This window comes from Mixophyes fleayi, chromosome 7 (genome assembly GCF_038048845.1).
Source record: "Mixophyes fleayi isolate aMixFle1 chromosome 7, aMixFle1.hap1, whole genome shotgun sequence".
Classification (NCBI taxonomy): domain Eukaryota; kingdom Metazoa; phylum Chordata; class Amphibia; order Anura; family Limnodynastidae; genus Mixophyes; species Mixophyes fleayi.
In genome coordinates, this window is record NC_134408.1 from 76,716,724 (window position 1) to 76,740,974 (window position 24,251).

General features: G+C 43.5%; 1 protein-coding gene and 1 long non-coding RNA gene across 5 annotated transcripts in view; both read right to left on the bottom strand.

Annotated features, from left to right (window-relative positions):
* STAT1 (signal transducer and activator of transcription 1) overlaps positions 1-24,251 on the bottom strand; it is a 368,349-nt gene that overhangs the window by 326,101 nt on the left and 17,997 nt on the right. For all 3 annotated transcript variants that reach the window (XM_075179993.1, XM_075179994.1, XM_075179992.1), the window contains exons 4-5: positions 21,929-22,073; positions 13,469-13,567 (exon numbers count right to left, since the gene is read on the bottom strand). In XM_075179993.1, coding sequence (XP_075036094.1) covers positions 13,469-13,567; positions 21,929-22,073 — 244 coding nt within the window. The remainder of the gene's footprint in view (positions 1-13,468; positions 13,568-21,928; positions 22,074-24,251) is intronic.
* On the bottom strand, positions 4,558-10,170 carry LOC142097819 (uncharacterized). Of its 2 annotated transcripts, XR_012678253.1 has the most exons (4): positions 5,251-10,170; positions 5,031-5,150; positions 4,863-4,943; positions 4,558-4,775 (listed from the first exon to the last, which is right to left on the bottom strand). It is a non-coding gene; the product is annotated as an uncharacterized LOC142097819 (long non-coding RNA). The 2 variants fall into 2 exon arrangements; XR_012678252.1 differs by having other exon boundaries at positions 5,031-8,484.

Here is a 24,251-nt window from a genome sequence, read left to right on the forward strand (position 1 = left end):
GTGGTGATAGACTAATGTCTCAACAGGTTAATATTCATGTTGTGTCATAGAGATCTAAGGAGTAACAGTAGCAGTTCGATTGTTCACCTAATATGAGGTGTCTGTGCGCTACTGCGAATAAACTCATACAGGATTTATGCGTAACACACTATAGAATAATCATATATAACAGCCTTTCAGGAGTATTGTGCTTTGCATAAGAATCTTATTTAAATGTATCTGAACTCAGAGCGCACACTCAGTGGGTTGTAATATACCCCCTGCTAGTAAGATGTGCTGGGTTCGTATGCATGAGATCTCTCTTAATTATTACTTAACATGAATGAGTTAAAACCTGTATTAGAGATATAGATACAGCGTTGCTATCATGAGAACGGTAATATCAGAAGCAGGGAAAGCTAGGAAACCCAAAACGGACTATATGTCCGTGGTGGTGGTTACTTCTGGGTGTGACATCAGAGATGATGTCACCTTCCCACCCAGAGCGATCTCAGCAGGGAAAATGGAGTGCTGTATGACGGAGTTACCTCGACTGACAGACTGGGATAGTATGAATGAATAGATAGTAACTATAACTTCAATTCGAATAGAAAAAGCCCTGTGCCCTCTGGGAACGCTCAATCACATGGTGCTGACACTAAAGCCTATCTAGTTTTGTGTAAGTTTTCTCAGCCTAGTCAGGCTAAAGCCTTAGCCCTCTGTGATGACATCTCGGAAGAGGAGGTAAAAGCTCGCCCTCAATTCCCAAAAGCCCTCTAAAGCACCGGGTCCTGATGGCTACACAATAAGCTATTACAAAACCTTTGTCCTGTGCTTTTCCCCAAGAAGGTACAGCTCTTTATTGTCATTTCCAAGCCAGACAAGGATTATATGTTGTACTCTAATCATAGACCGACTTCATTATTAAATACAGACCTTAAGAGCTATGCAAAAGTACTCACTAATAGACTCAATGGGGTCTTGCCCAAGTTGATCGACCCTGATCAGGTGGGGTTCATTAGAAACAGGGAAGCATCCAACAATACTCGCTGGGTTATAAATCTTAATCACAGTATCAATGGCCAAAAATCCCTGTCAGTTTTAGCATTGGACGCCGAAAAGGCATTTGATAGGGTCTCTTGGTCCTTCCTATTTTTCGACCCTGGAAACTTTAGGTTTCAGGAGCAAATTTTTCACAGCCATTAAGGTGCTGTACGTTAACCCCACCTCCAGGGTCGCGACGACTGGCCTGGTCTTAGACCCTCTTTACCTCTGTAATGGCACCCGACAGGGCTGCCCTCTCTCGCCATTGCTATTTGCGCTTTGTATTGAACCACTAGCTGCTCCAATTAGGAACAATGCAAACATCTCAGGAATCCAACTGGGACACAATATAAAATAATGTTGTTTGTGGATGATGTGCTTTGACACTGTCCAACCCCTGGATATCTCTTCCTAACCTTCTCTTCAAACTAAGATGCTCCGGACAATTGTCCGGTTATAAGATCAATGACACTAAATCCGAGGCTATGGCGTTGTTTGTCCCTGCCAAACGCAGAGCACACCTGGAAGAGTCGTTCAATTTACGCGGCGCCCTCAAGTAATCTGCTATTTAGGCGTGGCTATCACAAAATACTACTCTGGCCTGTAACGATTTAACTAATCCTCCCCTGATTGACCACATATGTTGAGATTTAAACAAATAGCAATCTTTATATATTTCTTGGACGGGTCGGATTAATGCAATAAAGATGAACATTTGCTATATTTATTATAGACATTGTCGGTTCGGGTCCCCCCTTCCATTCTGGCGGCATTGCAGATTGCATGTGACAGTTTTATATGGGGAGGCAAAGGGTCTAGACTCAAACGCGCTATCTTGGCAAAGCCTACTGATGAAGGAGGACTCAGTCTCCCTTTCCTCTCTAACTACTACAATGCCATCTAAAAGTACCATGTGATTTCATGGCATATTAACCTGGTCTGGAAAAAAGTGGGTGGATATTAAGAATGTCATGAACATGGAGGCCTTAAGCTGGGTACACACTACACCGGCGGTTCCCAAAGTGTGTGCCACGGCTCCCAGGGGTGCCGCGGCGCTGTCACTGGTGTGCTGCGGGCCAGCCCTAGAAAAAAGAAAGCAAACAGAAACTTACCAATCCGCGCGGCGCTAGGACCCTGCAGCCTCCTCTCTCCTGCAGCTGTCACTGAATATCAACGTCAGTGCGCGAGAGAGGAGGCTGCAGGGTCCTCGCGCCACGCGGATTGGTAAGTTTCTGTTTGCTTTCTTTTTTTCTATAGCTGGCGCCTGGCGCTGGGCAGAGGAGGAGGGCAGATGGCAGAGGAGGGGGAGAGAGCAGAGGAGGAGGGCAGATGGCAGAGGAGGGGGTCAGAGGGCAGAGGAGGGGGACAGAGAGCAGAGGAGGGGGACAGAGAGCAGAGGAGGGGGACAGAGGGCAGAGGAGGAGGGCAGAGGGCAGAGGAGGGGGACAGATGGCAGAAGAGGAGGGCAGATGGCAGAGGAGGGGGGCAGATGGCAGAAGAGGAGGGCAGATGGCAGAAGAGGAGGGCAGATGGCAGAGGAGGGGGATAGAGAGCAGAGGAGGAGGGCAGATGGCAGAGGAGGAGGGCAGATGGCAGAGGAGGGGGTCAGATGGCAGAGGAGGGGGACAGATGGCAGAGGAGGGGGACAGATGGCAGAGGAGGGGGACAGAGAGCAGAGGAGGAGGACCGATGGGAGAGGAGGGGGACAGAGAGCAGAGGAGGAGGGCAGATGGCAGAGGAGGGTGACAGCGTGAGAGAGGGCAGAGGAGGGTGACAGCGTGAGAGAGGGCAGAGGAGGGTGACAGCGTGAGAGAGGGCAGAGGAGGGTGACAGCGTGAGAGAGGGCAGAGGAGGGTGACAGCGTGAGAGAGGGCAGAGGAGGGTGACAGCGTGAGAGAGGGCAGAGGAGGGTGACAGCGTGAGAGAGGGCAGAGGAGGGTGACAGCGTGAGAGAGGGCAGAGGAGGGTGACAGCGTGAGAGAGGGCAGAGGAGGGTGACAGCGTGAGAGAGGGCAGAGGAGGGTGACAGCGTGAGAGAGGGCAGAGGAGGGTGACAGCGTGAGAGAGGGCAGAGGAGGGTGACAGCGTGAGAGAGGGCAGAGGAGGGTGACAGCGTGAGAGAGGGCAGAGGAGGGTGACAGCGTGAGAGAGGGCAGAGGAGGGTGACAGCGTGAGAGAGGGCAGAGGAGGGTGACAGCGTGAGAGAGGGCAGAGGAGGGTGACAGCGTGAGAGAGGGCAGAGGAGGGTGACAGCGTGAGAGAGGGCAGAGGAGGGTGACAGCGTGAGAGAGGGCAGAGGAGGGTGACAGCGTGAGAGAGGGCAGAGGAGGGTGACAGCGTGAGAGAGGGCAGAGGAGGGTGACAGCGTGAGAGAGGGCAGAGGAGGGTGACAGCGTGAGAGAGGGCAGAGGAGGGTGACAGCGTGAGAGAGGGCAGAGGAGGGTGACAGCGTGAGAGAGGGCAGAGGAGGGTGACAGCGTGAGAGAGGGCAGAGGAGGGTGACAGCGTGAGAGAGGGCAGAGGAGGGTGACAGCGTGAGAGAGGGCAGAGGAGGGTGACAGCGTGAGAGAGGGCAGAGGAGGGTGACAGCGTGAGAGAGGGCAGAGGAGGGTGACAGCGTGAGAGAGGGCAGAGGAGGGTGACAGCGTGAGAGAGGGCAGAGGAGGGTGACAGCGTGAGAAAGGGCAGAGGAGGGTGACAGCGTGAGAGAGGGCAGAGGAGTGTGACAGCGTGAGAGAGGGCAGAGGAGTGTGACAGCGTGAGAGAGGGCAGAAGAGGGGGACAGCGTGACAGAGGGCAGAGGAGGGGGCAGAGGGGGCAACGTGAGAGAGGGCAGTGTGCCTGGATGCAGAGGGGGCAGAGTGTCTGGATGCAGAGGGGCATTTTTGCATACAACTAAATAAGTATTCCGGTCGTGACCTAAATTCTTATTACAATTTTTTGACCCAACTACTTCTAAAACAGGACTGCTCAGTAATTATTTTGGAGGGGTGCCTTGAAAAAATTTGGAGACTCTAAGGGTGCCGCGAACTGCAAAAGTTTGGGAACCAATGCACTACACTGTTTTCGTCCAATAATCGGCTCAAACAGCCGAGATACGACCGCTCATTCTAAAGTCGGGGCAGTGTGTGCAGTGACACGATGGTCGAAAGTCTGCCCAAATGGACGATTGTCGCCTCATTTGGTTGGTCGTACCGTTTAATATTTTCGTTCCAATCTCGTTTCCGCTGTGTAGTGTGCATAAACCTCCGACCAATCCACGACAATCCTCCGATACTTCTTCGACCTGGGGGGCGTGTGTATGTAAATTGTTTGATGTATGTCCCAGTCCCACGTGGTGCGGTATCGCACATCACTGACTAGTTTTGTATCGATTTATATTGCACCTGTCTGGCTGCAGACCATTACACTTGTGTAAAGCACGTGTGTTATTCATATTTACTCTTTATACACTTATACCTTTATAACCTATTAAAGTTATATTAACCTTGATTAACTTATAATTGTGAAGTACCCAGAATAAACCACACAGTGTTCATGCAACATTTTTATTGCATGAAAAAGGTACAAAATTTTTTACACACACAGCTGTCTGAAAGATCCGCATGAGAAGTGAGCGCGCCCAAACCAATCACAGAGCTGAGTACTGCAGAGTATTATTTTTAGTATTTAGTATTTTTAAAGGTGCTACTGGTTTGTGGCAGAACAGGTCTTGATGTTGCTTGGGTTTCTATTCCCTTTGATTTCTTTATCTACGATACAAGGAAATAAAAAAATGTTTACCATTTAAACTTCTATATCTGTAATTTATATTCTACGACATAAATACTCTCATTTACCTTTCACACTGCTCGAGATCAGTTTATATCTTGGTCCCTGTGGCGAAATCGCAATAATAGCGAGCTTAACCTCCGAGCATTCTGGAAAACAGGCGCCATTTTGGTTATTATAACGGTACAGGTATGTGCCCAAAGCATTTAGTTGTCTATACATGTTCACTGAAATACCTTCGTGTAGAACTTCTTTAGTATATTTTTCTTTTTCAATTCTTTCTTCTTTGATAACAGGTGTAACATTAGTGGTATCAGTGGTATCTAAACAGGCCTTCTCACCGTTAATTCTTCGTTCTGACATAAAAAATTAAGATACAAATTAGTTTACATTGCTTTGTGTGAAACTAGAATGAAATAAAGTCCTTCTAGCAGGTACACTACATGTGCTACTGACCTTTTTTTTAATGTCGTTGTCATCCTGGTCCAGTACTTTGACCATCATCTCCAATTCTCTTGGGCTCATTGGATTTGCTCTTTGCTCTTCTTGAGTATCTCCATCCTCCACCTTAACTTTTCCAGCATTTTTTGGCCCTTCCAGCACCATCTCTGACTCTGTCTCCATAGCTGCAACCCCCATTGACACCTTCTCCTCAACCTTAACACCCACTGCCACTTGCTCACTCACCATCTTCTGACATTCCTTGGCGTCAAACAGGTTCCTATGTCATTTTATACACTCAGACATGGGCATTTGTTTCTGCTGTGGACCAATCAGCGATGATGCACGCCAAGAATGGAGCATGCCATTACATACGAAGGGATTTTATTATTAGGGAATATTCATTGCATTGCACTTTAGCAGTTAAATGTTTTCCTAAATTAAATGTATATTACTAAACTTCTATTTTATAGAAATGAATTATGCAGCTTTGGGTGTTAACTATAGCGAAAGCTCTGCCCCTTTATGCTAATGCCTTTGGTATTTCGTTACATTTCCCGCTAATGTCGCTGCAGTGTGTATGAAATTAAAATCATTGCTCACGACAACATGGCTGTAAAAAGTCACTAAAGGGACGTCCGCTCTTCCCTTTATTGTCCTAAACAAGGCTAGTGTGTATGCAGTCCATGGACCGAGCGATTGGACCATCGGTCGCATGTAAAATCGCTCTGCATAAAAAGTTGGTTGAAATTTCTGTAGTGTGTACCCAGCTTTAGTGTACTACTTACCGTGGTTGTACGGGACCAACAAACCTGCCTCAGCATATGAATGTCCCACAATCTGATTTACTATCTTGATATGGGATTCTGTTAACACTCTTTTCAAATTGGTTCCATATCCCTCTCCATTGACCCCAATATGGAGACACCCCCTGTTCCCTCCAGGTTACGTAGACTCCATGATTGTACCATGGAAATCCAGAAAAATAAATCCGTTTCTCCACATAATAGGTGCAGTGATTACTCCCATTTTAAAAAAAACAGAATTCTGACCCTAACTCTCTCGTAAATTACCGTCCCATCTCCCAGCTCCCATGCCCCTCCAAGCTTCTTGAGAGAATTGCCTACACTCGCCTCACACACTTTCTTACAGCAAACAACCTATTGGATCCTCTTCAGTCAGGCTTTCGCTCTGAACACTCCACAGAGACTGCACTGCCCAAGGTTGTCAATGATTTGATCACAGCAAAAAGAAATAACCATTACTCTCTTCTAATTCTCCTGGATCTCTCTGCTGCATGACACCGTTGACCACTCTCTCCTCATACAAACGCTGCAATCCCTAGGTCTTAAAGGCACTGTCCTATCCTGGTTCGCATCCTACCTATCTAATCGCTCTTTCATGTGTTAATTTCTTTGGATCCACCTCTGCTCCGCTTCCTTTATCAGTTGGAGTACCGCAAGGCTCAGTCCTAGGTCCTCTGCTATTCTCGATCTACACCACTTCTCTTGGAAAAGTAATAAGCTCCTTTGGATTTCAGTATCATCTCTATGCGGATGATACACAAATCTATCTATCCTCTCCTGATCTTTCACCATCTGTGTTGTCTCGCGTTACTGACTGTCTTTCTGTTATTTCATCTTGGATGTCTTCTCGCCAACTCAAACTCAATCTTTCAAAAAGTGAAATAATAATATTCCCACCCAAAAACAGAAGCTTCCTGCCTGAAATTTCTATTTCTGTTGATAACATGACCATAAATCCCACCCCGCAAGCTCGTTGCCTAGGTGTAATGCTTGATTCGCAACTGTTGTTTATTCCCCACATCAACTCTATATCTAAATCATGTTACATACACTTAAAGAACATTTACAGAACACGCACATATCTGACACAAGAAACTGCAAAAACATTAATTCATGCACTCTCATCATCTCCCGCATCGAATATTGCAATTCCCTCCTTACTGGTCTTCCCAAGGTCAGAAAAAGTTTTATACCAAATATCCGGGCAAACCCGGTTTCAAGTGTTCTGTGCCCACCTTTAAAAGGGGGGGGTACTGTCACTCACCGGACTGTTAGTTCCTATAGCTCAAGACCTAGGTCTCTCTCTGTCTTGCCGGTGCCTGTCTTGCGCCACGGCCGCCCGCCATCTTGACCAGGGGTCTGCGCATGTGCTGACCTGCAGACTGTTAAAACCTTGTTCCTCTCCTCATTGGATGATTAATTACTTGTCACTATTTAAAACACCTGCGGCCCTACTACCTTTGCCTGTTCTTGGTCCTCATTCTGCTGAGGTACCAAGGAGTATCCTGTTCCTGTTAACGGTACCTGTTTGCTGTGTTACCTGCACCTGGACAAGTCGTTTCTCCACGTCAGTGGCAATACCTGCCAGCCGCAGACCGCTCCACGCTACCTCGTATCCTACCTGCTCCTGGACAAGTCTTTCTCCACGCCAGTGGTAAATACCTGCCAGCCGCAGACCGCTCCACGCTACCTTGTATTCTACCTGCTCCTGGACAAGTCTTCACTCCACGTCAGTGGTAATACCTGTCAGCCGCAGCCTACTTCAAGCTACATGATACATTATCTATTATCAGGACTAAGTTCTACCGTGCACCTGTAGCGATTGCTGCGAGTCGCTGACTCTTCTACTACATTGTCTTATTGGCTGCTCGCATAGACTTTTCTTCAGTTGTCAAGCATCTGCCTGTTTTAAGTAACCTTCTGGCATTCCCGTCTCTATTCAGCTTAAGTAGATCCGTGTACTCATTGTGTATAGTTGTATCCGCATATTTACCATACTCCCCAGAGGGCCGCGACCGGCACAGCGGAAGCCGCTAAAACCCATACTACCTTGCGGGAGTTCCTGGAGAAGACCAGCCACTGTGTTAGACTCTGTGCCTCTGGTGGGTAAAGTTACATCTGGGTCAAAACTCCTAGTGCCCGTGACACCACCTCTTCAGACAAGATTATGATATTACTCAACCACTATCTTAATTTCCCTAGATTACCCTATTACCATCCTCTACACAGCTAACGCAAGACAACAACCCTCTGACCAACATTACCACACACAGCCCACTCAATAATTTTACATTTGCATTCTAGCTGGTACATTGTGCAATATGATGTAGCATGTGCCCTTGTGTTTCAAACTCCCATTGTCCTATATATTGTAAGCTTGCGAGCAGAGCCGGATTTAGACCTCATGGTGCCCTAGGGAGGATATTGGTTTGCCCCATCCCCCCAGCGCCCCCCCCACCACCCTCCCTGAAACAACCCATAGCATTTTATTTTTATTAGCATAGCATATACTCCTATAGTTAAGTAGAAGGGTAAACTATGTACCGCCGCACATCATGCTGCTCCTCCTGCATCACCATGCGGCCCCTCATTATTGTCCCTCTCATCACACTGTGCCCTCCTTTATCATTACACTGCATCACACTGTGGTCCCAGCAGTTAAAGAATAATGACCATGGACCCCATATTTTGTCAAAGGATCTAGCAGAATTTTGAATTATGCTGGTCATATACTCCATACGATGAATATTAAGCTCAGTGGTCGAAGTGGAAGTTTAGAAGTGGCGGTATGAAAAATGTAATGACAAGTTAATGGAATTTTATTATTTTACAATGAAGGCAGTACGAGAAGTAGCGGTATGGCCTACTACCATATACACCCCACTTCCAACACTGCTTACCTTTCAATTCACACAAATTGTACTTTATCTTTAACTAAACTTAGGTATTAATCATAATTAATATGTCAACAAACTGCAGTTCATGGTTAGCAAGCCCAGTAATAAAAAAACAGCAGTCTCCTATCACTACCACGTCACAGACCGTCCGCCACTACAGTTACTGACTGCAGCTCTCTACCTACAGAAACATGAAAAAGCGCTGGAATGCAATAATCATGTTAATATGTCTGTCTTCTGCATGAATCCCATAGTGCAACATTTAAGTCAGACCTCCTGATAATATAAATCCCACCAGATTCAGGATAGTTGGCAGATTGCCCTGCTCTCTCCTACCTGTTCTCGTCACGTTCATGGCTTGTGGCCGCTGGTGTCTTTAGATCAGATGCTGCTTGTCTGGATCCTGGAATGTTGGAGGCCCTATTTGAAAAAAAAAAATGGGTACACGAAAATTTAGTAAACTACAGCTAGCCCCAGTGTTAAATCAATATAGCACCCACATTTTATAAGTAGACCTCCCTCCAACCAAAACATTAAATTAATAGCATACACATTTAATAAATAGACCTATATCCCTCCAACATTAAATTAATTGTGTTACCATTTAAAAAATAAACCTATTTCCCTCCCACAAACAGCCCCTCATACACACACAATATAAATACACTGGCCCCTCACACACACATAATATACATACACTGGCCCCTCACACACACAATATACATACACTGGGCCCTCACACACACATATTATATTAATATAAAGGGTGCCTCTTTTCATTTTGATGTAAGAGAGGTGTCAGGATTGAGGCAGCGGGTCATGTGAATATCAAAGAAAGGCTGGTGAGTGTTGTAAGGGTATTGTTGGCTGCGGATGGGCCGTGTGGGGAACAGACTTATAACTCACATGCCCCCCCTCTGCCCAGCACCTTTAGCCACACATGCCCCCTCTATGCCCTGCAGCTTCCATCACACATGCCCCCCTTGTGCCAGAGCAGCTTCCATCACACATACCCCCCCTGCATCTTCCATCACACATGCCCTCCCTGTGCCCTGCATCTTCCATCACACATGCGCCCCCTGTGCCCTGCATCTTCCATCACACATGCGCCCCCTGTGCCCTGCATCTTCCATCACACATGCGCCCCCTGTGCCCTGCATCTTCCATCACACATGCGCCCTGTGCCAGAGCATCTTCCATCATACATGCCCCCTGTACCCTGCATCTTCCATCATACATGCCCCCTGTGCCCTGCATCTTCCATCATACATGCCCCCTTGTGCCCTGCAGACACACAAACACACACACTTACCTTTTTTTTTTACAGGAACCGAAAGAAGTGATGGAGCTCCTGTACCATGTGACCGCTGTGACCACATGACCCTGTGATGTCATATTGAGGTGCCTACAGTTACAGTGCCACTACAGCTTCTGCCTTATAGCTATATCAACCAGCCCCTCGCCCGATTCGCGTCAAGCCCACCCGGAGTCGCCGAATTTTTTTTTCCCTGTTTTGTCCCCCCCATCTGGGCCCCCAGAGAGCCGCTAGGCCCTAGGCAGGTGCCTGGGTTGCCTAGCGGTAAATCCGGTCCTGCTTGCGAGCAGGGTTCTCTTACCTCTCTGTCTGTATGCACTACCCAGCATTGGCTTATTAATGTTTGTTCCCAACTGTAAAGCGCTACGGAATTTGCTGGCGCTATATAAATAAATGTTGATGATGATGGTGATGAATTTTCCCCTCCCACAATTGCAGCTTTATCTATTCCCAAACTCAAACTAAGAAACTCCAGCAACTACTACCCTTTGAGTGCCACTGTATTTATTCAGTGGAGTGCAGAGGAAATGTATCAGTCCTTTACCGCTTTCCCTAAGACTGGACCTTCCCCCATTTGATTTCCACAAGGTGGCATGGAAGGGGGGGCCTCAGGATGGTCCTGGCTAGTGAGGGATGGTCAACAATTTGGAAACAGGTCGCGCTAAGGCATTCATTAACGCGAATGTTAGGAAAACAGCTTATAAAAAGTATTCAAGATAATACCTAGCCTCATCCAAGCTCCATCATATTTTTCCAACCGCAATAGATAGGTGCTGTCGAGGATCTGGTGGGACTGTCCCATTAACCAATCACTATGGGATATTGCACTGACCCTTCTCCACCAACTCACAACTATTAATTTCCCCAAGGACCCTGCAATAATTTTGCTTAACCCGCCCCATCTATAAGCAAACCAACTGACCGTCTGATACTTCATGTTTTTAAAGCTTGTAAACTACGGATAGCCGGAGCTTGCAAAAAGACACTCCCTCCTACCAAAACAGAACTGATAAATATATTATGGTATATCTCGTCCATGGAATATATCACAGCCTTCCTTAACGACACCCTCTCCAAATTTCACAAGACATGGACCCAATGGTACAGACTTGACTGCTCTCCCGTTCCAGGCTGCATGTAAATGCGCACATTTGGCCCTCCCCATATCGGTCATTAAAGTCCGCCCCCCCCTCCCTGTACCTCTCCCCCTCCCTTTCTTCCAGGTCTTTCTGCTAATCTTTTCTCATTTAAGATTATGGGAAAACCCACTTTGCAACCCTTTTAACAAGCTATAACAAGAAACCAAATTTATGTTATACTGTTTTACTCATTGAACATTTTCTACATTGTTGTCTTTTGTAGAAAGTGGCAAAATAAAAAGATTTACAAAAAAAGAAAAAATATTCAAAAAGGTTTTCTTGCAGGCACTGCATGTTTGAGACCTCCCCAGAGATTTTCCATAATACTCAAATCTGCGGACTATTAAGGACATAACAAAACTTTAATTATTCTTTCCTGTAAGTACTTTGTGGCTGATTTTGAAGTATGTTTTGGATTGCAATCTTGCTGAAATTTCCAACCACTTCTGTAGGACAATATTTCATGTGTGACGCAACCCAAAAACATAATAGACCTATCACCATGCTTAACGGTTACAACAAGTTCTTTTCTTTAAATATTTCACCTAATGTATAATTAAGGGTGGAGGCCAAGCAGTGGTATTTTTGTTACATCAGTCCATAGCACTTTGCTACAAAAAGTTTGTGGCTTATCAAAGTATGTTTTGTATATTTCAAGCTTTGACTGTAGTGATAAACATATAGGAAAAGTCTCCTTCTGACTATGCACACCCATTTTGTTTAAGCAACACTGTACTGTGGGCAGCACGGTGGCTTAGTAGTAAACACTTCTGCCTCACAGCACTGGGGTCATGATTTTGATTCATTCATAGTAATGACCGTATCTGTGTGGAGTTTGTATGTTCTCTCCATGTTTGCGTGGGTTTCCTCAGGGTGCTCCGGTTTCCTCCCACACTCCAAAAAAACATACAGATAGGTTAATTGGCTACTATTAAACTGACCCTAGTGTGTGTGTGTGTGTGTGTGTATGTATGTATGTGTGTAAATGTTAGGGAATTCAGACTGTTGGCTCCATTCAGGCAGGGACTGATGTAAGTGAGTTCTCTGTACAGCCCTGCAGAGTTAGTGGCGCTATATTAATAGCTGATGATTATGAGGATACTGTAGACCTTTCGACATTGCTTTTATTTATCTGGATCTTCCAGATATTATATCGATTTACCCCATTTCATAATGATGTTTTTACAGCCTACCCCTACGTTGAAAATCCTGTAGTGTGTACCCAGCCTTACAGCTAATTATCATACCAATCACACGATTAATGACCATTCGGCAAGATATCGCATTAGTGTGTACGCTCCAACGATGAACGATTATAGTTCCAAAGCACATCATATCGTTTCATTTGATTTTTAAACCAAACTAAAAATCTCATTCAACGATGGAACGATATTGTTACAATTCTGCAGTGTGTATGCACCCACGATCAGGACGTCCATAGAGTTTGCAGAGTCGCAATCTTTACAGCTGAAGGTTATGACAGATGAGGAGCACAGACATGAAAGTAAATCTTATAAAACGTGTATAGTATGTACACATGAATCGGCATGCTGATCGGGCCTTTACTATTTTTTTCAGTCGTTGGTAAAATAGTTTGTGATATCGCACCGAGAGAAATTTATTTAGTGTGTATCCAGCCTAGCAGTCAATTATCTTTATTTCCGAGTCCTCAATCAGCTGCTTGGCTGTCCCACCTAACCTCTCCATAGGTTGTCCTTATCTTAAAAGAGAATTCATTCAATTCTGGTTTTCATCAGGCTTCATTTATGATTTAATGTGCAATCAAGTTAGAAGCTTGAATTAAAGCTTCTATGGTTTTGTTATGCACATGCTTTAACTAGCCATGTTAATCAATTGTCAGTAAATATGAGGTCTAACTCATATAGACATCTCACATGGCATGACCCCAACTTTTCAACCTTGTGAATGCAAACTATTATTATCTTATCTCCTCCAACGCATATGGATCCCTCTAGCCTACTCTACAACCATAGATTGTCATCTGTTTAACTTCACTAAATACATAGAAATCGTTATAATGTGAAAGTGCATTCAATAACTATTTGGCTAATATACCTTGGAATATAAGTGAGCATTGGCCAATATTTTACTTTCTTCTCTTAAGCAGCTGTTTATGATCATTGCCATTTGTACTGGGTCTTCCTGGAAATGATCCTAGAAAATAAAACATGGAAATGTTATTAAAAACAACATGAAAAACAGAACAGATCAATTTTAATCTATGTTTTAATAGGGTTAAAGCTCATTTTTTTTTCTTCATCTCCTGCTCCTTTTCTGCCCAAAAAATAAGCCTTATGGGCCACACCTAAGCGAAAGTAAAAATGACAAATGGCATATATGTGGATAACTAAGTTTTAGTGTTTTCACAGCTCCTTCGAGGTTACCAATGTAGTTTGTATCAAATTCTTAATGTGGCTTGGAAAAAAGGAGACTGCAAAACAACTAGCAGAATCCAAGATTACATTAAATAAGAGTCCAGATGAGTGTTTGACTAGTAAATTGTCTTATTTACCCAGCCATGTGTATCATGAAGGAAGCAAGGCTATAGGTACAGGGACTTATAATTAAACATGTTTATTTTTTTATATTACTGAGTGAAACACTGCTGTCAAATTTAAGTCCCTATTCTAAAGATAAGGTTGGCATGCAGGGAACAAATGTATTTAATTTATTTTAAAGCCAGAGACCGGTCCAAACCAGGAAGGTGCCTCCAGCACTGTGTTTATGTGCAGGTCTAGGGGTAAATGTATCATACTCCGGTTTCTTCAACTCGCGGGAGTTCGGCGAGATGACAGCTAAAATTTAAAGCAGCGCTGCCTTGGTGTTTGTTTATAAAAAACTTCAGATGACAGCTTTCACTTTGACCTGTTCTACTATTATCCCTTTTATTATTGTATCTTGCTGGATATAATTAGTTACTGGTTCAGGTGATAAACAATAAAGGATTGTTGACCGGCTAAAATTGATCTGCAGACACCGGCTAAACGGACAACAAAACAATGCAGTCATTCATCATCAACTTTTATTTATATAGCTCCAGCAAATTCCGTAGCGCTTTACAATTGGGAACAAACACTGATAAGACAATACTGGGTAATACATACAGACAGAGAGGCAAGTCATTCCTTGAAGTTGGTGTAAATACTCGTCCCAATAAAGAAAAGGTGTATGTAATTAATATTGCATTGGGTGAAGAATCACGCACATTACAGCAGTCAGCCCGCATTCAGCAAGGAATGGCTCGATTCTTCGCAGGTACTCCCACTAGAATGAGCTGTCACTGTCATCTTGAAACTTAGCTTAACAATGTGTGCGTTTGTGCTGAGTCTCTAGGATTTCTAGATTTGAAATCTACCTTAAGTGTGTCATTGCTTTTTAAAATTACAATCTTAAAAGGGGATATGTCCTTAACAATTGAAAAATAAAATTTATCTTATTATATCACAGTATTGGAATAGTAGTAGTTTGCTTGTTCTTCCAACATTATTTGTATGCATCAGGTTGTAGGTAAAGAATTTAATCTCGGGAATGGTCAGATATCCACCTAGTGAGATAGGTGACCAAGGGGGCCAGTCTACTAGTCTACATGCACATCACCGTGAGGGGAAGATTGCAATAAAGGAAAGTCTGTTTAAGTACCTCGGAACTGAAAGAAGGGGGGACATAGATGGCAAAGAATGTAACTGGGGAGTTATCTAGTAGGGCTCGAAGAAATACATAATGACCATAGAGGTCCAGTTGTACCTGCTCCAATACAAATCGCAAATTTCTTCACACTAGTACTGAAACCCCACTGAATGTGTCGAGTAAACTGAATGATAGGCCCAGCCCACCCATGATTTCTTAAGGGTGAGTCTCCACCAAGCACGCTTGTGACTGGATCACTGAAAAATAACTTCTGGTATAAATTTATTTAAAGGAAATAGCACAGGGCGCTTATTTATATAATTGCACATGCACATATTTTGATATTGTGCCTATTTTGATATAGGAAATCCTTATTTCTGAGACCAGGGAACAAACTCGTTTGTTTTAACCTTGCTAGATGAAATGCATGATTTCTTAGGTATATATCTGATACAATAAGCCTTTGTGGATGTAAGTCTTCTGTGTGTTGTGATGTGGGGAATTGGCTTGTTTGGGGTTTCTACCTTTCTTTGGGAATGTGTATTCTGGACTGTCTGAAGAGGGGCCCCATGCTAATTAGATCTTTTGATGTGTGAAGGTCCAGCATTGAATGCAGGAACTATTAATTAAGACTGGATCCTAGATTCTCTGCATCTGAAAATCAGATGCGGGACATTACCGCATCTCTAGAATTTCATAGATAAGTGTAAATATTGTTGGCTTTGCAATGGCTGTAAATCCATGTTTGTGTAAACACATTGCATCCTGATTCTAAAAATAGCCTGTGTCCAAACTTTATAAAAAGCACTGGCTTGTACTGAAAAGTTGTTCTTCTGATTTCATCTGCCCTGATCACTGGTACGTTAAATCAGTGTGAGAGCAAATAAACATCACTTGCTTCAAAGACCTGCTTGAAAACATCTTGAATATTGCTGTATTCCTGTGACCTGCAGATTAGACCCTAAATCTAATCCGCTTTCCGGCTTTTTCCGAGGTTTGAGCCAGCTTTCCCGGTACCACCGCTCTGCCTGCTACCCTGCAGCTCTGGTCAGTGTGATAGGCCAGGGGGATGCATCCATAGCACCCCTGATCCATAGTAAGAAGTCAGAAGTACCAGCCCAGATATGCCAGTAATGGGATACACTCGCAGCATCGGTTTCACAGAAGAAACCCGGTACTGGATCCTGGTAAGGAATCCAGTGGTGGCAGCAGTTGTAAGCCCCTTCTACTGCGACAAGTGGGCGCATTTGGGATAATGAAAGGAAATGGTGGCAAAAGTAAGCCCAGCCGGTTGCCAGCAGCAAAAGACAGGGTGGAATAGGCGGTCCATCCTGTCACAACGCTATATCAGGATTATATTTTTTCAACTGTGCAAGGAACAAGGACCTTTCTATGCGGTCATTAAGACCCCTTACATTCGATGAGAGAAATCTCAGTCCCTCAAGAATTACTCCACTCAAAGCCATTAGCCATAATGTAATCGTGGATGGGGGAAACCTGCGCAGACCCCAATTGGATATTTAGAGCAAAACAGAACTAATGCCTCTCAACAAAATACATGTTAAAGAATTAACACACTCAAAAATTGTAAGTTGCAACAATAGAAAACATGTTGTGACTGGATCACTATTAAATAACTTTTGGTAAAAAGTCATTTAAAGCAAATAGCGCAGGGCATCTATTTATGTAATTGCACGTTGTGACAGGATGGACCGCCTATGCCACCTTGTCTGTTGTTGCTGGTAAGCGGCTGGGCTTACTTTGCCACCGTCCCCTTTCGCTATCCAAAAAGCGCCCTCTTGCGCAGTAGGAGGGGCTTACACGAGCTGCCACCACTGGACTCCTTACCGGCATCCAGTACCGGGTTTCTTCTGGGTCACCGACGCTGCTAGCGTATCTCGTTGCTGGTGTACCTGGCTGGTAACTCCGGACCTCTTACTATGGATCTGGGTTGCTGTGAATGGATCCCCCCTGGCCAATCACACTAACCAGGGCTGCTGGGTAGCGGCAGAGCGTTGGTACTGGAATAGCTTGGGTGCAAACCGCAGAGACAGCTGGAAAACGGATTAGATTTTTGGGTCTAATCTGTAGATCACAGGAAACAGCAATATTATAGAGGATTCCAAGCAGGTCTTTGAAGCAAGATGGTTTATTTGCTCACACACACTGGTGGAAGGTTCCAGTGTGATCAGGTCAGATGACAATTCAGAAGAACAACTATATGCTCACAGAGCTCATCTTTTATACAGTTCAGAAATAGTCTATTTTTAGAAAAGGATATACTCTATTCACACACAACAGAAATTTACATGCATTTCAAGGCTAACAAAATTTACACTTGGCTATGGAATTCTTAAAAACCTTGCTGTGATTTCCTGCATCTTTGAGATGCAGGAAATGTGGCAGCACGTTTTAAATTAAACCTTCCTGTCTCCAAGTTAAACCTCACACATGAAAAGATCTAATTAACACATGGCCTTTCATCAGACCGTTCGGAATTCATATTCACACAGAACAACAAAAGGACATACAACACGCCAGTTTCCCAAACCACAATACACAAGAGGCTTTGTAAACACAGGCTCATTGTATCAGATATATACATCAGAAATAGGCATATCCTATAGCAAGGTTAAACAGAGAGAAATTTCATCCCTGGTCTCAGAAATAACGACTTCCTATCTTACACTGAACAAGAATAAGTGCAAAAGCAATTACATAAATAAGTGCCCTGCGCTATTCGCTTTAAATAAATTTTTACCCAAAGTTATTTAATAGTGATCCAGTCACACACGTGCACTTATTTTTTGATATTGTGAGATAGGAAATCGTCATTTCTGAGACCAGGGGAAGAAATTTGTCTCTTGTTTAACCTTGCTATAGGATATGCCTATATCTGATGTTTATATCTGATACAATGAGTCTGTGTTTACAAAGCCTCTTGTGTATTGTGATGTGGGAAACTATCTTGTTTTTGTTTTTTATTGTTCTGTGTGAATATGTATTCCCAACGTTCTGATTAAAGGCCACATGTTAATTAGATCTTTTGATGTGTGAAGGTCCAACATTGAAGGCATGAACTTTTAATTAAGACTGGCTCCTGGTTTCTCTGCATTTGAAAACCAGGTGTAGGACATCACAGCGTTTCTAGAATTTCATAGATAAGTGTAAATGTTGTTAGCCTTGAAATGCATGTAAATCCATGTTTGTGCAAATAGAGTATATCCTGATTCTAAAAAATAGACTATTTCTGAACTGTATAAAAGATGAGCTGTGTGATCATGTAAGGGTTCTCTCTGATTTCAACATCTGACTTGATCACTGGTACTTCCTACCAGTATGAGCAAATAAACCATCTTGCTTCAAAGACCTGCTTGGAAACATCTTCAATATCACTGTATTCCTGTGATCTACAGATTAGACCCTAAATCGAATCCGTTCTCTGGCTGTCTCTGCGGTTTGGACACAAGCTTTTCCAGTACCACCGCGCTGCCTGCTACTCAGCAGCCCTGGTCAATGTGATAGGCCAGGGGGGATCCATTCACAGCAACCTGGATCCATAGTAAGAGGTCCGGAGTTACCAGCCAGGTACACCAGCAACGAGATACGCTAGCAGCATCAGTGACCCAGAAGGAACGTGGTTCTGAGTGCCATAGAAGGAGCTCAGTGGTCGCAGCAGGTCCCTCCCACTGCGGCAGGAGGGGCGTATTCGTAATAACGAAAGGGGACGGTGACAAAGTAAGCCCAGCCAGCTCCCAGCAACAACAGACAGGGTGGCATTGGCGGTCCATCCTGTCACACATGTCAACAGCATTTGTGTATTTGAAAACAAGATGGAATGCAGCATAATAACAGATGGGAACATTGGAAACGTGTCTAACAATCTAACCCCTAACTCCTCCCTTCCCCACCCCGTATACCTAACACAAAACAGTTGTACACTTATTCCCATAACTAACCCTTACTTAACCTACCTAACAAAGAGCTACTCTACTTCTAACTTGTAGCAGAAGGCTCTCCAAACATATTCTATCCACACACTGTAAAAACACATTTTAATAAATAAATCATGGCACAGTAATATAACAGTCAGTCCCTTAATCTAAGACATAAAGCCTGCACTACAATGCAGCAGCATTGGGGCTAGCTAGAGTACATCATTTTCTTGCCTGTGAGCCACAGGAGGCCTGCCGTCCAGCCAGTCCGAGGCCTCTCGCGGGGTAGAGAAGAAATGTGTGCGACCATTAGCTACCACTCTCAGCCGTGCAGTAAACAGCATTGCATACTGGAACCGAAAGTCCCGGAGTCTACGCTTCACCTGGGCAAATTGGGCTGAGGGAAGACTGAGACAATGTTGCTGTTGTATTTCAGAGGGCCCTTGGTCCGGGCCAAGCGAAGCACAGCATCTCTGTCCCAATAGTATAACATCTTGGCTATGAATGTGCAAGCCAGAGCCCTAGGCTGTGGAGGAAGCCGATGAGACCAATTGCAAATTGTGTGATGAAGGCATCCCTACCAAAGGCCATGATCAGCCAGGACTCCAAGAAAAACCTCCAGGCTCAGCTCTCTCTGGTAAGCCCACAAAACCTAAATTGTTGCCTTCAAAGTCTGGCATTTTTTGCTTGCAGAGATTAATTCTGCAATGTCTCCCTGAACGGGTGCAGTAACATCCTCCAACACAGATATAGGTTGTTCCTCCTCCCCAAACCACTCCCGCATCTTTTGCATATCTTGCCGGATAAGGGATAGGTCCGCCTGCACCTCCAATATACGGTCAGCAAGTCTCTTCTAAGAGAAGCTAATAGCCAGAAGAACCTGTTGGATGAAGGAAGAATCCTCCGTAGTGGGTGACGGTTTCTTGGTACCGGCATATTTCGCAGCACTGGTTCCAAGAAGAGCCACGGGCATTATTTTCAAGCTTAGACGCAGCAGTATTAGGATTCCCCATGGTGGTAGATATGTGAGAAGGGGGGAATAGAGCACGGAAGACAGGGCCTCCAAGGGTACGGAGCAGGAGTCAACAATTCCCAGGGGTCAGGGAGCATTGCGAATATATCAGTTCAGCAACAGCACCACTCGTTGGCAGCTCAGCTCCTCACCCCAAGCCCATAGGAGCTTACAAATATATAGATAAAAAGAAGGTCAGGTTGTTCTTCCAATATATATCTCTATAGAGTAACAGGGCTTATGTCCATCACAATTGCACATAATACGGACACAGCAAATATATATGCACTACAGTTGCAAAAGAAACACCACCAGGTGGCAGTATAGCTCCTCTCCCTAAATTAACAGAAGAAGCTGGACTCTGTGAACAGTGTTGTAGTGATGCCAGCAAAGGGCAGCACAGCTCCTCATTCACAGCACATTGGAGCTCACAAAAAGGAGAGAGAATAAATAATCAATAATACAGGTGTACCTGAGCCAGTGGACCCACACATCTCCTATATTCAGCAACTCCGCTCCACACCTACCTCCCCAGGGAGCTTATAGGGAAGCAGCATGCAGGAGTCTCCAGACGGAATCTTAGGTCACCAGAAGTGTTGCAGTTGATAATTAGGTGCTGCTGGAGAGGTGGCAATGTTTCCAGACAGACTCAAAATCACACAAACAGCATCGCAGGCAGTAAGTCTTATAGATCAGGCACAAAGCTCACGCAGTGTATGGGTGGGAGGGTTAGTCGCTCTTTGTGCCCCACCTTCATGGGGGGAGGGGCACAGCCGATCACCGTCTGGTGATAGAACCAGTAAAATCACTGAGTCCCAATTTGACAGGCGCAGCAGTATCTCCCTCAGTCACCACCTCAGGGAAACAGACCTCCTCACCCCAACCGCAGGTCAAGATGGCCGCCTCCCACCTCCGAGGACACCAATTATCGAAAGTGCAGGGGGAAGGGGGCTCCAGTAGGCAGGGAGCCACTATCAGGAGATGGATCACCTGTGGTCAGCTCCCACACAGAATCGCATGGTGGAAAGCTGCAGGGGAGGCAGCTCAGAACCAAAGGCGAGCTCAGGGAGGACAGAAACCTCTCGTGGAGCTCACACTACCGACTGAGCTCCATAGTAGCCAGCAGTCTGACCACAGGCAGGACTCCAATGAAGACAGCCCGATCACAGTGCCAATGTGCACAGGGTCATAAAGGAAGCCAAATTCATGTTAAATACACCGGGTTTAGTGTGTGGAGAAGGATATTAGTCAGGATGTAAGTTGGAGAGCAAGTGCCATGTGACTTACTCCATGCCCGGTCAAGCCACGCCCCTTTAATCTTGCTTTGAACATAATTTAACTTGCAAAATTCACATTAATCTGTGATCACTTGCATCCTGAGTCTTACACACATAGGAAGTCTACCAGCCAGTCTAAATACCCCCTCCCCCTTAGCGTTCAGGCTCAACAGACTTGTTGGTCATTCAGCGATGAAAAGGTCTAACTAACATAAAATTACCTGTCTCCAAACATTTTTAAAAACAGATCCCTCCCCTCCACTCATATGCTTACTTGGGACTTCCTATAGAAAAGTTACAAAACCCAAACATGACATACTGTCTCCGAAATCAAAACATTCCCATACAAAACACATACCAATATAAAAAAAAAAGTACATTTGCAATTATGTAAATTGGCACCTGCACCACTAATTGAAATACATTTCTACAAAAAATATTTCTACATGATCCAGTCAGAAGCAAATTTTGGCATTTTGACAAGACACCTATTTACTTTTAAAACAAACATAAAATCAAATTAAATACAATTTGTTTTAAAGTGTTTTGCAAAAGTTTATAAAAGTCATTTTAACCCTCCTATCCAGCAACATAATAAGATTTGTGCTAAATATTACATTTGCACAATGACAGAGTGTAATGTAAAAGTAAATATGTACAGTACCTGTAGGTTACGTTTGCTTTTCCGAATATTATGCTGTAACAAGAAATTGCACTCCAAGGAAAATCTGCTATACTGATCATCCAACTGGGATAGAAGCCCATGGAACAGTATTGTGGCAAGAGACACATTATTTGAAGCGTGCTCCCTAAAATAGGAAACATACATTACAGACATACATTATTTTAAATTTAATGGTCAAGTATACTTCTTATATTGTGTCAGGTAGTGAGCTATATAAATTCAAAAGTGCTGATGGGGTTGAATCTTCTATTATATACAAAGAGAAAGAAAATGATATGCTCCTAGAAGGGCACTCTGGGATAAAAAATTATTCAAATTTTCTTGATAACTAGTTAAAAATAAATGAATCTCCTGAATGCTTGGATAGTAGCGAAATATTTAAAAAATATCTAAAGCTGTAGTGAATTGAAAGCTGCAGCAAAAACTGCTGTGCTCTATTCTATGTATCAATATTAATCTCCAATTAATAATTCCTAATTAATTACAATAGGCTCCTTATAGTTCATCACATATAGATTGAATAAGAATGTCAAGCATATAAAGCCTTTCCAAACTAAAATGTGTAGATCTTAATGTTGAAACTTCAAGCTCTTGGCAGCACATAAATATTTGAGACATTTGACCAAGCACCTTCAAATGCAATCACTAGTCATAGTTCGTTTAACAATTGCCGCTTAGTAACAATATTTTGAGAGCAGCAGCTGTTAACCTAAACTTCCATATGACTATTAACTGAATATGCATATGTTTATGTATAGGCACAAGTAGGAAGTGGGTGTTCTGTACTCTTGTCCAAAACAAGATTTGAGGTGAGAAGGTACGGGGAAGACAAAAAAACCAAAACAAAACAAAAAAAAAAAACACAAATCAACCAGCGTACTTTCCAATAGTAGTAGGTTATTATCTCCCTATTAACTTCTCAGACAGTAAAGAAAAAAAATTCTAATATGTTACCTTTTTACACTTTGTTGAAATATTATTATTAATTTAGTGATAAAGGTGAAGGTTAATTAAAAGCGGCAATGTGTGGACCTCACAGGCTGTGTTCAAACACATTACAAAATATGGTACAACTATAGCGCTACCTCAAAGCTGCTCAGTACCTATAAACGGGATTCCACTAAATCCAAGAACACATATACAATTGGAAAGAAATTATACGTACACAGAAGCGCTCAGGATCTTACACATAGAGACGAATAAATATTCTCGCTAATATCTTCACAGATATGCCAAAGATCATGTAAGAAAAATAAAATACACAAAATATAGTGTAATACATTCAATGTAGTCTGTGAACACACAATAATAAAGAGTCCCAGAAATGTCCCCAAGATCTGGTAGAAAGCTTCCTGATGATAGGTGGTGAAAGTGGGAATACTCCTCAGTGTTGTGTATCACACCACCATCTCCCTTGTGCGTTCTATGCTTACAAGAAGATTTCTTTAACCAGAGCACTTCATATAAATCTTTCTTGGATCTCCGAAGCAATTTTCTGGATTAAATGAACTCCCACAAGATGTCATGGAAAAAATAAGAGAGATTCTCTCTAGTGCATAAACTTTTTAATATTCCACATAAATATATTGGGAAATAAAATGTGCATGCATATACATACATAAATAAAATAGCCACATGAAATGGAGTAAATAACTCCTACCAGATGTCCCAAGTATAAAGGCAGAAAGAAAAGGATGTGCCACGGCCACAGATGACAATAAAGATTCCCTCTCCCTGAAGATATGCTCGGCAGCAAGTGGAGTTAGATGGTAATAAAATCGCCAACACGTTTCCTCTCCTTCTGGAGTGTTTGTCAAGGCAGAATGGTTTGTGATGTTATTGGCATTTCCCTCTTTATACAGCTTCAAATTATCACCAGGGATCACATGACCACCAAACCGGAAGTGACGCAATATTAGCATTATCGCATACTCACATCGGGGTTTGGATATCCAAAAATGTTAACAGATCTCAGATCAATCAATCGTTTCAGATCAAATGATCACTACAGAACTAACATAAATGCCAAATATTGAAGGTTTCACATTTAGTGTATATGCGATATACTTGGGACATCTGGTAGGAGTTATTTACCCCATTTGATGTGGCTGTTTTATTTATGTATGTATATGCATGCACATTTTATTTCCTAATATATTTATGTGGAATATTAAAAAGTGAATGCACTAGAGAGAATCTTTCTTATTTTTTCCATGACATCTTGTGGGAGTTCATTTAATCCAGAAAATTCCTTTGGAGATCCAAGAAAGATTTATATGAAGTGCTCTGGTTAAAGAAATCT